The 14,351-nt window shown below is 34.4% G+C and overlaps 1 protein-coding gene across 3 annotated transcripts in view; it reads left to right on the top strand.

Moving 5' to 3' along the window:
* The window catches only part of CUL5 (cullin 5), a 130,236-nt gene extending 116,623 nt beyond the window's left edge, over window positions 1-13,613 (top strand). For all 3 annotated transcript variants that reach the window (XM_027563842.1, XM_027563843.1, XM_027563844.1), the window contains 6 exons: window positions 3,057-3,180; window positions 3,799-3,974; window positions 4,535-4,696; window positions 5,426-5,544; window positions 6,122-6,245; window positions 10,003-13,613. In XM_027563842.1, the coding sequence (XP_027419643.1) occupies window positions 3,057-3,180; window positions 3,799-3,974; window positions 4,535-4,696; window positions 5,426-5,544; window positions 6,122-6,245; window positions 10,003-10,197 (900 nt within the window). In that variant the 3' untranslated portion in view covers window positions 10,198-13,613. The remainder of the gene's footprint in view (window positions 1-3,056; window positions 3,181-3,798; window positions 3,975-4,534; window positions 4,697-5,425; window positions 5,545-6,121; window positions 6,246-10,002) is intronic.
* The last annotated feature ends 738 nt before the right edge of the window (window positions 13,614-14,351 follow it).

The following is a 14,351-nucleotide window of genomic DNA, read 5'->3' as shown; positions in this document are numbered from 1 at the left end:
AACTGGGTGTTGTTTTTGCTTTGGCTCCATCCCTTCATTCTTTGTGGAGTTATTTCTCCACTAATTTCCAGTAGCATATTGGGCACCTATCAACCTGGGAAGTTAATCTTTCAGTGTCCTATCTTTTTGCCTTTTCATACTGTTCATGGGGTTCTCAAGGCAAGAATACTGAAGTGGTTTGCCATTCCCTTCTCCAGTGGACCATATTCTGTCAGATCTCTCCACCATGACTTGTCGGTCTTGGGTGGCCCCTACAGCATGGCTTAGTTTCATTGAGTTAGAGAAGGCAGTGGTCCATGTGATCAGATTGGCTAGCTGTCTGTGATGCTTAAAATTCTCCAAGCCAGGCTTCAGCAATATGTGAACCATGAACTTCCAGATGTTTAAGCTGGTTTTAGAAAGGGCAGAGGAACCAGAGATCAAATTGCCAACATCCGCTGGATCATCGAAAAAGCAAGAGAATTCCAGAAAAACATCTATTTCTGCTTTATTGACTATGCCAAAACCTTTGACTGTGTGGATCATGATAAACTACGGAAAATCCTGAACGAGATGGGAATACCAGACCACCTGACCTGCCTCTTGAGAAATCTGTATGCAGGTCAGGAAGCAACAGTTAGAACTGAACATGGAACAACAGACTGGTTCCAAATAGGAAAAGGAGTTCGTCAAGGCTGTATATTGTCACCCTGCTTATTTAACTTATATGCAGAGTACATCATGAGAAATGCTGGTCTGGAAGAAGCACAAGCTGGAATCAAGATTGCTGGGAGAAATATCAATAACCTGAGATATGCAGATGACACCACCCTTATGGCAGAAAGTGAAGAGGAACTAAAGAGCCTCTTGATGAAAGAGGAGAGTGAAAAAGTTGGCTTAAAGCTCAACATTCAGAAAACAAAGATCATGGCATCGGGTCCCATCACTTTATAGCAAATAGATGTGGGAACAGTGGCTGACTTTATTTTCTTGGGCTCCAAAATCGCTGCACATGGTGACTGCAGCCATAAAATTAAAAGACGCTTACTCCTTGGAAGGAAAGTTATGACCAACCTAGACAGCATATTGAAAAGCAGAGACATTAATTTGCCAACAAAGGTCTGTCTAGTAAAGGCTATGGTTTTTCCAGTGATCATGTGTGGATGTGAGAGTTGGACTGTGAAGAAAGCTGAGCGCCGAAGAATTGATGCTTTTGAACTGTGGTGTTGGAGAAGACTCTTAAGAGTCCCATGGACTGCAGGGAGATCCAACCTGTCCATCCTAAAGGAGATCATTCCTAGGTGTTCATTGGTAGGACTGATGTTGAAGCTGAAACTCCAGTACGTTGGCCACCTGATGCAAAGAGCTGACTCATTTGAAAAGACCCTGATTCTGGGAAAGATTGAGGGCAGGAGGAGAAGGGGACGACAGAGGATGAGATGGTTGGATGGCATCACTGACTCGATGGACATGGGTTTGGGTGGACTCTGGGAGTTGGTGATGGACAGGGAGGCCTGGCGTTCTTGGTGTCACAAAGAGTTGGACACGACTGAGCAACAGAACTGAACTGAGTTGAATATCTTTGGCAATAAAAAGAAATTAAGTACTGATACATGCAACATGGATGAACTTTGAAAATACTATGCTAAGCAAAAGAAGCCATTCACAAAACACCACATACAGTTGTTGTCTGTCACCCAGTCTTATCTGACTGTTTGCAACACCAGGCTTCCATGTCCCTCACTATCTCCCAGAGTTTGCCCAAGTTTGTCCACTGCATCGGTGATTCCATCCGGCCATCTCATTCTCTGTCACCCTCTTCTCCTTCTGCCTTTCCTAGTGAGTCTTTTTCACTGAGTCCGCTGTTCACATGAGGTGGCAAAGTGTTGGAACTTCAGCTTCAGTATCAGTTGTTCCAATGAGTATTCAGGGTTGGTTTCACATACAGTATGATTCCCCCAATACAAAGTAGCCAAATCTGTTGAGACAAAATATAAATAATTACCAGAAATGGAAGAGTAGAGGAATATGGTAGTGATTGCTAGTAAGTACAGAGTTTCTTTTGGTGATGATGAAAATGTTCTAAAGTTAGATACTGGTGATAGTTGCATAACTCTTTCAGTATACTAAAACCTGATTAATTATATACTTTAAAAGGGCAAATTTTGAGATAGATGATTTATATCTCAATAGCACTGTTACTAAAATGAAGAGTAGTTTGACTAGTACTTATTTTCTTGTCATGTGAGTGACAAGTTACTTAGTGAGCACCTTTTGTTTATTTTGAAGAGTTGTCATACTCTTTGTAAGTTTGAGTCACCTTCCAAACTTTTGATTTTACAGAGTTTTTGCTGGCATCACTTCCTCATCTATTTTTTTTTTTTTAGTCAATACCACTTTTTTCACTTATGTTGATTATTTGCCTTCATTAAGTTTCTATACCTATTTATCAACAGACATTACAGTCACTGTCAGCCCTTTCTTCTAAAGCTCCATTTACGTTCTGCTTTATTTTCATTAACATTATTTTCTCTCTTTTTTGTCTGTATTTTTATCATCTTTCTTGACTTCTCTCAGTTACCCATTTTTGTAAAATATCACATGATTTATCAGTTGAGGACATGGGTGCAACAAAGCTACATCTTTGCTGTCTGTGGGTGAACTGAATAAACAGATGACTAACAGATTTTGAAAGAAATACTGTGATTAGTCATTGATGGATGTGCTCTTTGTTAGTGGTTTGTATAATGAAGAGCTAGAAGTAAAGTTTGAGCTTTATGCCTTACTCAAATTTAATGTATAATGGTAATTGAAAGTTGAGCAGTGTTGTTGAGGTACTGGTATTATTTCACTACACTGTGGTACCTGAAATTCATGCATTTTAGAATGGTGCATAAAAAGCCAGAATTGCCTGTATATTCTGTGTAGTCTCAAAGAATCAAATTTAATAGGTATTGGATTATAAATATAAATATAAGAGAAGAAGAATTTTGTATTAAAGCATATAAAATTTAGTTTTCCATTAAAATTTTTCCTAATATATCATTTATTACTTCTTCTGTCTTTGCTTTTCATAGGAAGTTGGTATGCCAGCAGATTATGTAAACAAGCTTGCTAGAATGTTTCAGGACATAAAAGTATCTGAAGATTTGAACCAAGCTTTTAAGGAAATGCACAAAAACAATAAATTGGCGTTACCAGGTATTATTTTATAATTACATACATTTAAAAAACTTAAAAAAAACTTTGTTTTCTAGTAAATTAAAAATAGACCTAAGCAGCAATCAATACAAGTATGTTTCTAAGTCCACATTCCTTGAAGATATCCTGCAAAGCAGAAATTAGGTTTACTAACTCTTCAGTTCAGTTCAGTTCAGTCGCTCAGTCATGTCCGACTCTTTGCGACCCCATGAATTGCAACACGCGAGGCCTCCCTGTCCATCACCAACTCCCAGAGTTCACTCAGACTCACGTCCATCGAGTCAGTGATGCCATCCAGCCATCTCATCCTCTCTTGTCCCCTTCTCCTCCTGCCCCCAATCCCTTCCAGCATCACAATATTTTCCAGTGAGTCAACTCTTCGCATGAGGTGGCCAAAGTACTGGAGTTTCAGCTTTAGCATCATTCCTTCCAAAGAAATCCCAGGGTTGATCTCCTTCAGAATGGACTGGTTGGATCTTTGAAACAAAAAGACACTTTTAACAAAATCTTTAGAGTACTGTTTATTTTACACCAAAGTTTACCCACTGTCTATGTATTTTGAGTTTTATCCATTGTTAAGATTATTTGCTTTATATTTTCTGACATACATTCCTATAGCTGATTCAGTTAATATAAAAATTCTGAATGCTGGTGCCTGGTCAAGAAGCTCTGAAAAAGTCTTTGTCTCACTTCCTACTGAACTGGAGGATTTGATACCTGAAGTAGAAGAATTCTACAAAAAGAACCATAGTGGAAGAAAATTACATTGGCATCATCTCATGTCAAATGGAATTGTAAGTAGATGGTGTGTTAGTTCAGATATTGGTTTGGTTGTAGCAAGACTCCAAATAAGATTTGTTCAAACAAGGTAGATCTTTCCTTTTCTTGCAAGTGAAAGTTTGATCAGGTATAGTGGATCTGTTCCATGAATTTGTTAGGGACATAAACTATTGGTTATAGCACCATCCTTAAGGTATTCCCTTGCCTGCAGAATCCAGTATGATCCTCTCACTATGTCTGTGTTCTAGGCCAACAGGAGACGAAAGATGTAATGGTATAATTTCCTTTAATGGCAACTTCTGGAAGATTCTCCTATTATTTCTACTCAAATCTCATTGGCCAGAACTTAGTCACATGGCCACATTTTGTGCAGGAAAGCTGAGAGATGAGCCTTTATTTTGGATAGTCATTAAGGTCTGCTGAAATTTTTATTACCATGTAAGAAAGGAAGAATGGATATTGGAAGATAACTACCAGTCTTTTATATATAATCTCATATAAGAGATATTATAGTAGATAAATGGTAATCCTCATAAAGAGATTCTTATTTTTAAAATTATTTTATCTATTATAGATAACATTTAAGAATGAAGTAGGCCAATATGATTTGGAGGTAACTACGTTTCAGCTGGCTGTATTGTTTGCATGGAACCAAAGACCCAGAGAGAAAATCAGCTTTGAAAATCTAAAACTTGCAACTGAACTCCCTGATGCTGAGCTTAGGAGGACTTTATGGGTTGGTTTGTTTTTATGTTTTTTTTTTTTAGTTGTGTCCTCTCACATAGCAGGAAATAGGTATTGTCTTGTGTTATAATAAATTTATGAATTCATAACAATCAAATGACTTTTAACCAAGAAAAGCACACTAGTGAATTACTTATGGAACAATAAGAAATTGAAAACATGAAAGTTACTGAGCCCGAATGGCAAAAAAGAGAGAAAGATTCAGTTGTTATTTAAATGTTACCTGTGAAAAAGCATGACCAAAGATTTCGTATTGAGAATGTTGTTCAGTGATTTTTATGATAACCAAAACTCTTAAGAATTAGAAAACTTTGGTTCTTTTGAGGCCCCGCAAAATGTACTTATTAGCCCTCCTGTTCAAAACTAAATTTTACCCCTAGTCCATATGCCTCTTAATAGTTGCAAAATAAATTACTCTCTAGAGAGAAACAGCTGGTTTGTAACTGACAGTGGTGTTTGCTGTGGTCATATATGATCAATCCCTTTAGTTTTGTTTTGTTTTTGTTTGTCTTATTGTAAAGAGAGCATTTATTGTTTCCTCATAACCAACTCTTTTTCTCATTCTCTTTCCTCATTATGCATGAACATTGTTATGTTTATGAAGTAGCAAATAAAAGTTTGAATTCAGAATTTGTGCTCATAATTTTTCTCATCTATATTGGTCATGTTTGAGAATTCTATAGTGTTTATAGAAACTATTTTTTTTCTTTATTCTTCACAGTCTTTAGTAGCTTTTCCAAAGCTCAAACGGCAAGTTTTATTGTATGAACCTCAAGTCAACTCACCCAAAGACTTTACAGAAGGTACCCTCTTCTCAGTGAACCAGGAGTTCAGTTTAATGTAAGGTTTATGTTGGTTGATCTAAAATAAAAATAGCATGTTTGAATTTTGATATTTTATTGTTAGGAAAATAATTACCTTCTTTACATGATATTTAAAGCATATCTGTGTGCTGCCGTCACTTTAGATTTATGCCATTTAGTTGAATGAACTGGATACTTTTGGTGTCTGACTTTACACCATATTGCTTTTCATCTTTAAAATAAACATCCTTTTGTACTCTAAAGCAACTTTATCCACACAGAGAACTATTTCCTTGAGATCCCAATTAGAAGATAATGCTGAATTATAACTGATATATCTTCAATTATCTAATGACTTTCATGACAAAATAAATTATATTTACTTTGTTATTATATGGAGTGTACTCATACTTAAGTATTAACAGAGCTTTGATCATGTTTGAGGGAAAACATAGGGTTCATTTTAATAAAGCTATATGTTGTTATTTTTCCCTTAAGCAATGCTGAATATTAATTTTTAGAATATTTCTAAATATTTCTCTTAGACATTGTTGCTATAAAATGATGTTTAAAAGACCTTTCACCGTAAAATATTTGATTTAATTTTTTTATAGAAAAAATGCAAAAGTTCAGAAAAGGGGTAAAATCAACTTGATTGGACGCTTGCAGCTCACTACAGAAAGAATGAGAGAGGAAGAGAATGAAGGAATAGTTCAACTAAGAATACTGAGAACCCAGGTTTGTAATGTTAAGATAGAATGTCTAAATTTTGAAAAAGTTGGTTGTTGTTTTTTTTTAATCATTAAATCTTTTTTTTTGTAATTAAAGAAATGTAGGTACTCAAACCTCTTGTAACGGGAAAGCTACTTCATTTTCCTGAAATTTAAAAATTATATTAATAGAATTCTCCTAGTTGCTGGTAGAGGTATTTGTATGACTTGATGGTCTATGGTAGATTCTATTGGTTGGGCCAAACCTTGGTTTTAGGTTATGCTTCTCTGACTGTATGTCAAAGAGAATATATATATATTATCAGTGACAGGTTACAATTCTAGGATTGAGTATTTTCATTTTTATTTAATCTTAAGATTTCTGATTCCATTGTAATGGGAAATGAGGGATTATTTTAAACATTTTAAAACTAGGATTTTGATAACCTTCTGAACATGATAAGAATACCTATTGCAAACTAATGAATGACTGTTTTAACTTTAGAACTAATTAAAACCAAGTTGTCCCACTTTTACTATTTTCATTTAATATTGTTTGAAACTATTGGCCAATGTAATCAAGCATGAAACAAAAAAGAAAAGATTAAAATTTTTCAGTACTTGTAGATTATATGATATAATAAAGGAGCAGAGAAAAGATAAGTAAAAATTAAATGCTTTTCTATTTGGTGATAAACATAGAATTCACAGACATTTCTTTAAAAAGTAGTTAGACCTATATGATGGAGAAGGCAGTGGCAACCCACTCCAGTGTTCTTGCCTGGAGAATCCCAGGGATGGGGGATCCTGGTGGGCTGCCATCTATGGGATCGCACAGAGTTGGACACGACTGAAACGACGTAGCAGCAGCAGCAGCCGCAGCAGCCGCAGCAGCAGCAGACCTATATGAAGAGAGGAGCCTTCACCTAAGAGATTCAAAAGGAGATTTGAATAAATAGATCATGTTCCTTTTTACTTACTGTATATTTTTTATTGAGGTGTAATTTACATACAATAGAATACACATTTCATAGTTTTCAATGTGTTTTGCTAAATGTGTATCACTGTATGACTGTCACCTCAATTAAAATATGGAACATTTCTATCACTCTTTCCTCATGTCTCTCATTCAGCCAATCTCCCCCTTCAACCTACCTGATTCCCGTCACTGTTGCTTAGTTTTGCTTGTTCTTCAGTCTTCATATACATGGAAGCAGACAGTATATGCTTTTGTATCTGGCTTTTGTTTAATGTGAAATACCATATTTTTTAATGATAAGGCTGAATTAACCCCATACTAGTAATGAGTCTGCTGAATATCATATAAAAATTCAACTGAGGTTTTCCTGGTGGCTCAGTGGTAAAGAATACGCCTGCCAGTGCAGGAAAGACAGATTTGATCTCTGGTCCAGGAAGATCCCACATGCCATGAGACAGCTAAGTCCGTGTACCACAACTATCGAGCCTGTGTCCAGAGACTGGGAGCCACAACTACTGAGCTCATGTGCAACGACCACTGAGGCTCACATGCCTAGAGCCTGTGCTTGGCAACAGGAGAAGCCACTGCAGTCAAAAGTCTGCACGCTGCAACAGAGAACAGCCCTAGCTCGCTGCAACTGGAGAAAACCCGCACAGTCATCCAGCAAAGCCAAAAATAAATAAATTAATTAAATTTAAAAAATTTTCAACAAGGAATATTTTTGTAATTTTAAAAATGGATTCACAGTTTTACCAGAATAAATAGATGAGGGTGATTAAGAACCTTAAAATATAAAGTGTTGGTGGTGGAACTTGCCTTGCCAAATATTAAAACTTATGAAAGTATCTACAAATATGAAACAGTATAACAAACAGATTAACTGAAGAAAGTAACTCAGAATTAAACCTCCTATATAAGTGTAGATGAACTTTGCAATAAAGGAAATGATTTCTATGTCCCATGAAAAGGGAATGTATTACTCAGTAAGAGATTTCGGAAAATTTTACTTCTGGGAGGAAAAAGCATGACATAGTCCTAGTTTATGGCTACACCAGGGTAAATCCAGATGGATTCTGTTGAGATATGAAACGAAATGGGCAGGTATAGTCATACTATTAACATAAGATGTGCAGAGAAAATGAAGTTTTTTTGTTTTGTCTAAAACTAATTCATAATTATGCTCAGTCTACTAATCCAAGCTGTCCCTTTAAGTTATAGTTGGACTTTCTGTATTTCTCCCTGATTCTGCTCCACCCATCCCCCATTCTTTGCTATTTTCACAGAGGCATCTGGATGTACTGAAGTTGAGAAATTCACTTGACCTCATAGTGACAGTGAAGGGATTATCATGTCTATATGGTTGTGACAGTGTTCTGTCAGCTATAGAGGGCTTTATCTGTCACCTATGGAAATATAACTTTTTGTTACTATATATTGCTGATATCTGTAGCAAATGAACTATGGTTCATTTTTTTTTCCAGCAGTAAGACTGCATGGCCTCTTTTCCTGGTCTGGTTGCCTGTTGTCTGCTCTTACTGAGTTCCTGAGCCCTCTAAGGCTCTGTTACATATTCTTTGTGGCCTTTGGCTTACATGGCACACTGTTATTATCATCTGCTGCTACAGGGTCATGTTTTCCTGCCACTGAAGGCCCTGTGCCAGGTCCATGAGCTCTAAACTCTATCTATATCATATGGAAACTGAGAAATTCAGAATTGCAAATTATTTCCATCATATCATGCCACTTTTCAAGTGACCTCCAACATATTAAATGAGACCAGGGCCAGAACCCCTGTGATCTCTGTTTTTAACATCTCTAACACAGCCATCATTTTCACCTCTACCAAAGCTAGAGTAAGAGAAATTAGAATATTTACAATTGTTCTTTCCTCCTTACTGGTTTCTGTAATGTACAAGTGCCTGAAGGAAGACATACTTTTTCCCTCTTCCTTCTTTCTCCCTGAACCCTTGACATAAACCCCTGTGATCCAGAGTGTGGATATGGACATACTGTTAGGAGTAATTCTTCTGACTTGCTAGTGGCAGTGTAGGAATTCTCATGTCTGTACAGAGGAAGTTGATGGTATACTTTTCTCATACTGAATAGTGCCTGAGTCCCAAGCCTATTGCCTTGTAGCAAATCTCCGTTTTTCAGTGTTTAAAAGCAAATATTAACACATTTCTGTTTTCAAACTTTTTATAATGAATTCTAATCTCCAGTAAGGCAGATGGATGTCTTTTGTTGACTAAGAAGAGACCTTGTACTGGAAAAGACAAAAGAGAGAATAATTAGTAATTTTCTAATTATCTATATTATATAGATTAATAGTAATTAAATCATCAAGGAAATTATTAATAAGATTGACTTAGATGAAAAGTGCTTACTCCTCCAGAAAGTTGAACCATTTAGTCGAGTCATTATAAACTGAAGGTACTTGAGAATAAGTACAGCTCATTAATCTGATAAGTATATAAAAAGTAATGATTATTAATTTTTAAAACAGCAACTAAAGCAACTGACTGCTACTACTATACAAAGAAGTAACTGTAAATACAAGGGGAAAAGTATGTAAAAAGGGATATGAGTAATTTTGCTTTTCCTTATTTTTCAGAATATCCATAATATGCAGATTTTGTTTTCCAGAGTGAAAAGAAGATACTTTTGTTTGTTACGGGTCTCAAGGTTAATCCAGTGATTGCTAATCCTTTGGATAGATGTTGGATAGAGGATAAAAAACATTAAAAGTCATTTTTTGTTTTGTTTTACTTAAAATAATTTAATACTTTATTTTTATTTTTTCTTTTAGGAAGCTATCATACAAATAATGAAGATGAGAAAGAAAATTAGTAATGCTCAGCTGCAGACTGAATTAGTAGAAATTTTGAAAAACATGTTCCTGCCACAAAAGAAAATGATAAAAGAGCAAATAGAATGGCTAATAGAGCACAAATACATCAGAAGAGATGAATCTGATATCAACACTTTCATATATATGGCATAATTTTGAATATCATGGACAATATTAAGAACCCAAATTTTGGAGTGCTTCGGCAGAAAGTTCTTACAGTTTGTGCTAGGGGAAGGTTTAGTTGGACTTTGATTACATAAATATTAAAATCTCTGCCTTACCTAACAAAACAACTATATTTTGCCAATCACATTAGTTAGCATGGTGGCATTCCTTTCATGTTGCACCACTCTGTTTTAACAGCATGCTGTTTTGTGGAGAAACTTGCATTCACAAAGAGCCCATTATGAGCTTTTAAAAACCTGATTTATACCCACCAGAAGAAATAACAGTTGGGAGGGTGAAAGTGGGGTTCTTGTTGCTTTTTTTTTTCTTTTTTTTTCCTCTCTTAGAAAAATGTATTTGCACAAGGAAGGATCTTCAGATGTTTGTGCACTGAAAAATGCTGTTGTGTTTTGTTTTTTTAAAAAATGCAATTAAAACTAGAAATAGCACTCTTGATTTCTTTTGATCAAAAGAGTGAGCTGGTCTACACAACATTGGGACAGGGCAGATATAGATGAAAAGTATTTAGTATTATCATATGTTCAAACACTGCTTCAGTATAACAACTGGATTTTAGTGGTGACTTCAAAGTGATAGTAAATTTTTCCACCTAAAAAATGTTGGCTTTCATTAAGCAGGAGACTACTGTTTTAGTTGTTCATTGTTAAATGGAGTGTTTTTTTTTTTTTTTTTTTTTATCTTATATGGCCAGAGAGTTTGTTTTGAAAAAGTGAAGCTCATATTGTTATTTTAGTTGTTTAAAAAAAATGTATGGAGATAGATCATTTCAACTTCAGAGTCAAAAATAGCAAAACTCGCGTATTAAGTGTTTACTAAGACACTTAATATTATATACCTAATATTTATTATGCTACACTCGAATTCATTAAAAAACAAGGCAGAAATCTCCTGCTTTAATATAATACAATTATATAACTGACCTCTTAATCTGTAGCATAGAAATACTTTGAAGTTTTAAAGTCTCATTATTAGGGATTTGTAGCCTCAGGTTTCTGGAAAGGAAGACATTCTGTTTTAAAAAGTAATAATTATCAGTCACCTAGGAGGTAAAGAAAAACCACAACATAGACCTGAAAAGCATAAGCAGAATTGTTGCAATCTTAATATGAACAATAAACTTGCCAAATAATATGTATATGTATATTTATATATTTTAAAAGTAAACATTTAAATAATGTTCAGAAGGCAACACTTAAACTTGTTTTTTTTCAGTCAATCCAAAGTAGCAACTTTTTAGTTGCTGGCAACTGAATACCCAGAGTAATGGAGATTTTTGGACTTGAGGACGTGAACAACTTAAAAAAGGAAAACTTATTCCCCACTGGGAAAGAATGGGTCAACATGGATTTTATTCATTGTGGTGCCCATTTCAAAACTTTTCTTGCAAATTATATTTTATTTGATATTAAGTAATATTTTAAATGATTTTGATGGTAGTAGAAAATGGAGTGCCAGAGTGTTGAACAGCATACAGTATTATTGTAGAGTGCTTTTAACAGCATTTCATGGAGTCTGTCCCCAGTCCCAAGAGGCTTTGTGAGATGGCCTGATGAAGGAAAGCAAACTTAAAACATTTAAGGTTTTGCTGGTTATAGTCAAAGACCTATTGTGAAATTCACAGGAAAATCTTACACTTGAACTCTTAGGTAGCATATGGCAATGACTAAGAATATTGTGAAAATTAGTCTAAATTAGTGCTTACTGTTTTCTTTGACTAGATGACTGTTAACAATGGAATAAATTTGAAATTAAAAAAAACTGATAATTTGGTAATAATTGTGGCCCTTATGTTTAACAAATAGTTTGGTATCGGCATATTTGCTTATCCAGTACAGGAACACCAAAGGAAGAAGCAATGGAAAGAAAAATTATAGTCTGTTTCTTAAAGTTTAAAATTTGTTGATGTTTTAAACCAGAATTGTTCTCAAAACTTGTTTGGAATTTCTAATCTTTTTCAGTCGTTTAAGAATGAGAGCCATGATATTTTGATTTATAAAGGTAAATTTAATGCAAAAGTGGGTAACTCTAAATCCATAGCAAAGTTTTCTATACAATTTTATAAATTTTTTAATAGCTTATTATGTCCTAGTTGTATATTGGGGAATAGAACAGCAGCAAATACTGTAGACTTACAGTTTTCATTATTTTTTTCTTTATGTATACAAAAGTTTATCTAACTACAATTTGGTGTTCATGAAAATCATTTAGTTGACAAGGTGCCTATTCCATTGTTGAATTTTCTTTAAATATATTTTGACAATAAATTTGCTAATTAAAAATTTAAAAAAAAAGGATCTGGAAACAAAAACCTACCAGCAATTTGCTAAAGGTACAGAATCACTGTTAGTATCCTTTATTAATAAGTCCCTTTTCTCTAATGTGAACTAAAAATTAGTGCTATCTGAGCAGGGATGAAATCTGACATGGTTAAGGGAAAATGTATACAAATATACGTATATATTTTTTTCATGAGCAGTATGGCAATAGGACACTTCAGAGGTTAATTTAAGATTTGAGCATTCATCTTCTAATATAAAGGTGAAGCCATCTTGCAAATGCTAACCTTTATTACCATCTCATTGCCAGAGTAAGGAGATATGAAGCAAAACTTTCCAAGTGAAAATATAGAACAATTTTAATGCTTACAATGAGTTAAATATTTAGAATATTACTGTTCCAGTGATTTAATGAGGATCTTGAAATAAATTCTGAAGTCTTCCAATTTTACATTTATTGGAGGGATCCCTGCATTCTGGCAAACTTTATTTAAATCTCTTTACTCTTATTTTGTGCATAAATGTTAAAATTTCCAAAAAGGAAATGTTAGCTTTCTTAATAAATTACCTTTTATTAAATTTAATACAAAATATGACTGGACTAGTTTAAAAGTATTTTGCATTATTTGGAGTAGGATGTCATTGGCCCTGCTCAAAGGGCAAATTTTAAAAATTCAATTTGTGTGAAAGATCTGCTAGTTTTCCAGAAAGATTTGCTATCTTAAACTCAAGCTTGTTTTTTCTATTTTCATGTAAATGACTGGGATGCTGTCTTAAAAACTCTTCCAATGTTATGTTGGTGAAATAAACACTACAATGAGAGCTTTCCTGTCATCTACACTATATACGTTGTCTGGAGTGTTGAACAAATTTGAGTTCCTAAGTTGTAATCTATCCTCGTATGGTATATACGATTTTGAATGTGTGCCACTACATACTGAGATGATAATGCTGTACAATTTTAAATGGTAGCAGTTTCTGTATGTAGTAGGCTGAAATATTTTGATGAACTGCTTAATTTTTGGATTTTATTTTTTAAGTTGTATAATTTATTTTCTTGCAAAATAAAAATGTAATATAAAAGCTTTCACCTATCAAGAAAATGTTGATGTTCTACTGATAGTTTCTCAGTAGTTTCTCAGAGTTTAATTAAAATTTTTATAATAGGTGCATTTACATATTTCATGGTGAAATGGTAAATTTTAGCCAGGCTTAGGAATCAGAAATACAAAAAGTAACCCGCTTCTTTCTTTTAAATTTCAAATTCAAGTTCAAAAGGAAAGCTAACAGGAATATCTTTTCTGTTGATGATAGCATAGGGCTGTCATGCCTGGAGGAGGTCAGAATTTTAAACCTGAAACTGCATTCATTCATCTGTTTAGATATGCCGTGTCATTACCAAAATTTAAATCTTATATCAAAGTAAAAAATATAAAACTAATTATTTAATGTTTTGTGTGTATTTTGAAATTTTTGAAGTATTTAAATTTCAAACCTAGAGATAGTTTAGTAGTAAGTTTATGAAGACAGACTGTGTCTTAGTCTTGGTGGTTATAAAAAAGTACCGTGAACTGGATGACTTATAAATCAATACAGATGTATTTCTCATAGTTCTGGAGGTTCAAAGTCTGAGATCAAGGTGCCAGCATGGTTGGTTCTGTTGAGGAACCGCTTTCAGGTTGCAGACCGCTGATACCTCACTGTGTCCTCACATGCAGAAAGAAACTTTAAAGGGCTTTGGGTCTCCTTTATAAAGGCACTAATCTCATTCATAAGGGTTCCACTCTCATGACCTAATTACCTCCCAAAGTTAAAGGCCCCACCTCCCAGTAATGACACATCGAG

Source organism: Bos indicus x Bos taurus, chromosome 15 (genome assembly GCF_003369695.1).
Source record: "Bos indicus x Bos taurus breed Angus x Brahman F1 hybrid chromosome 15, Bos_hybrid_MaternalHap_v2.0, whole genome shotgun sequence".
Lineage (NCBI taxonomy): Eukaryota > Metazoa > Chordata > Mammalia > Artiodactyla > Bovidae > Bos > Bos indicus x Bos taurus.
This window is presented reverse-complemented; position numbering and strand designations above follow the sequence as displayed.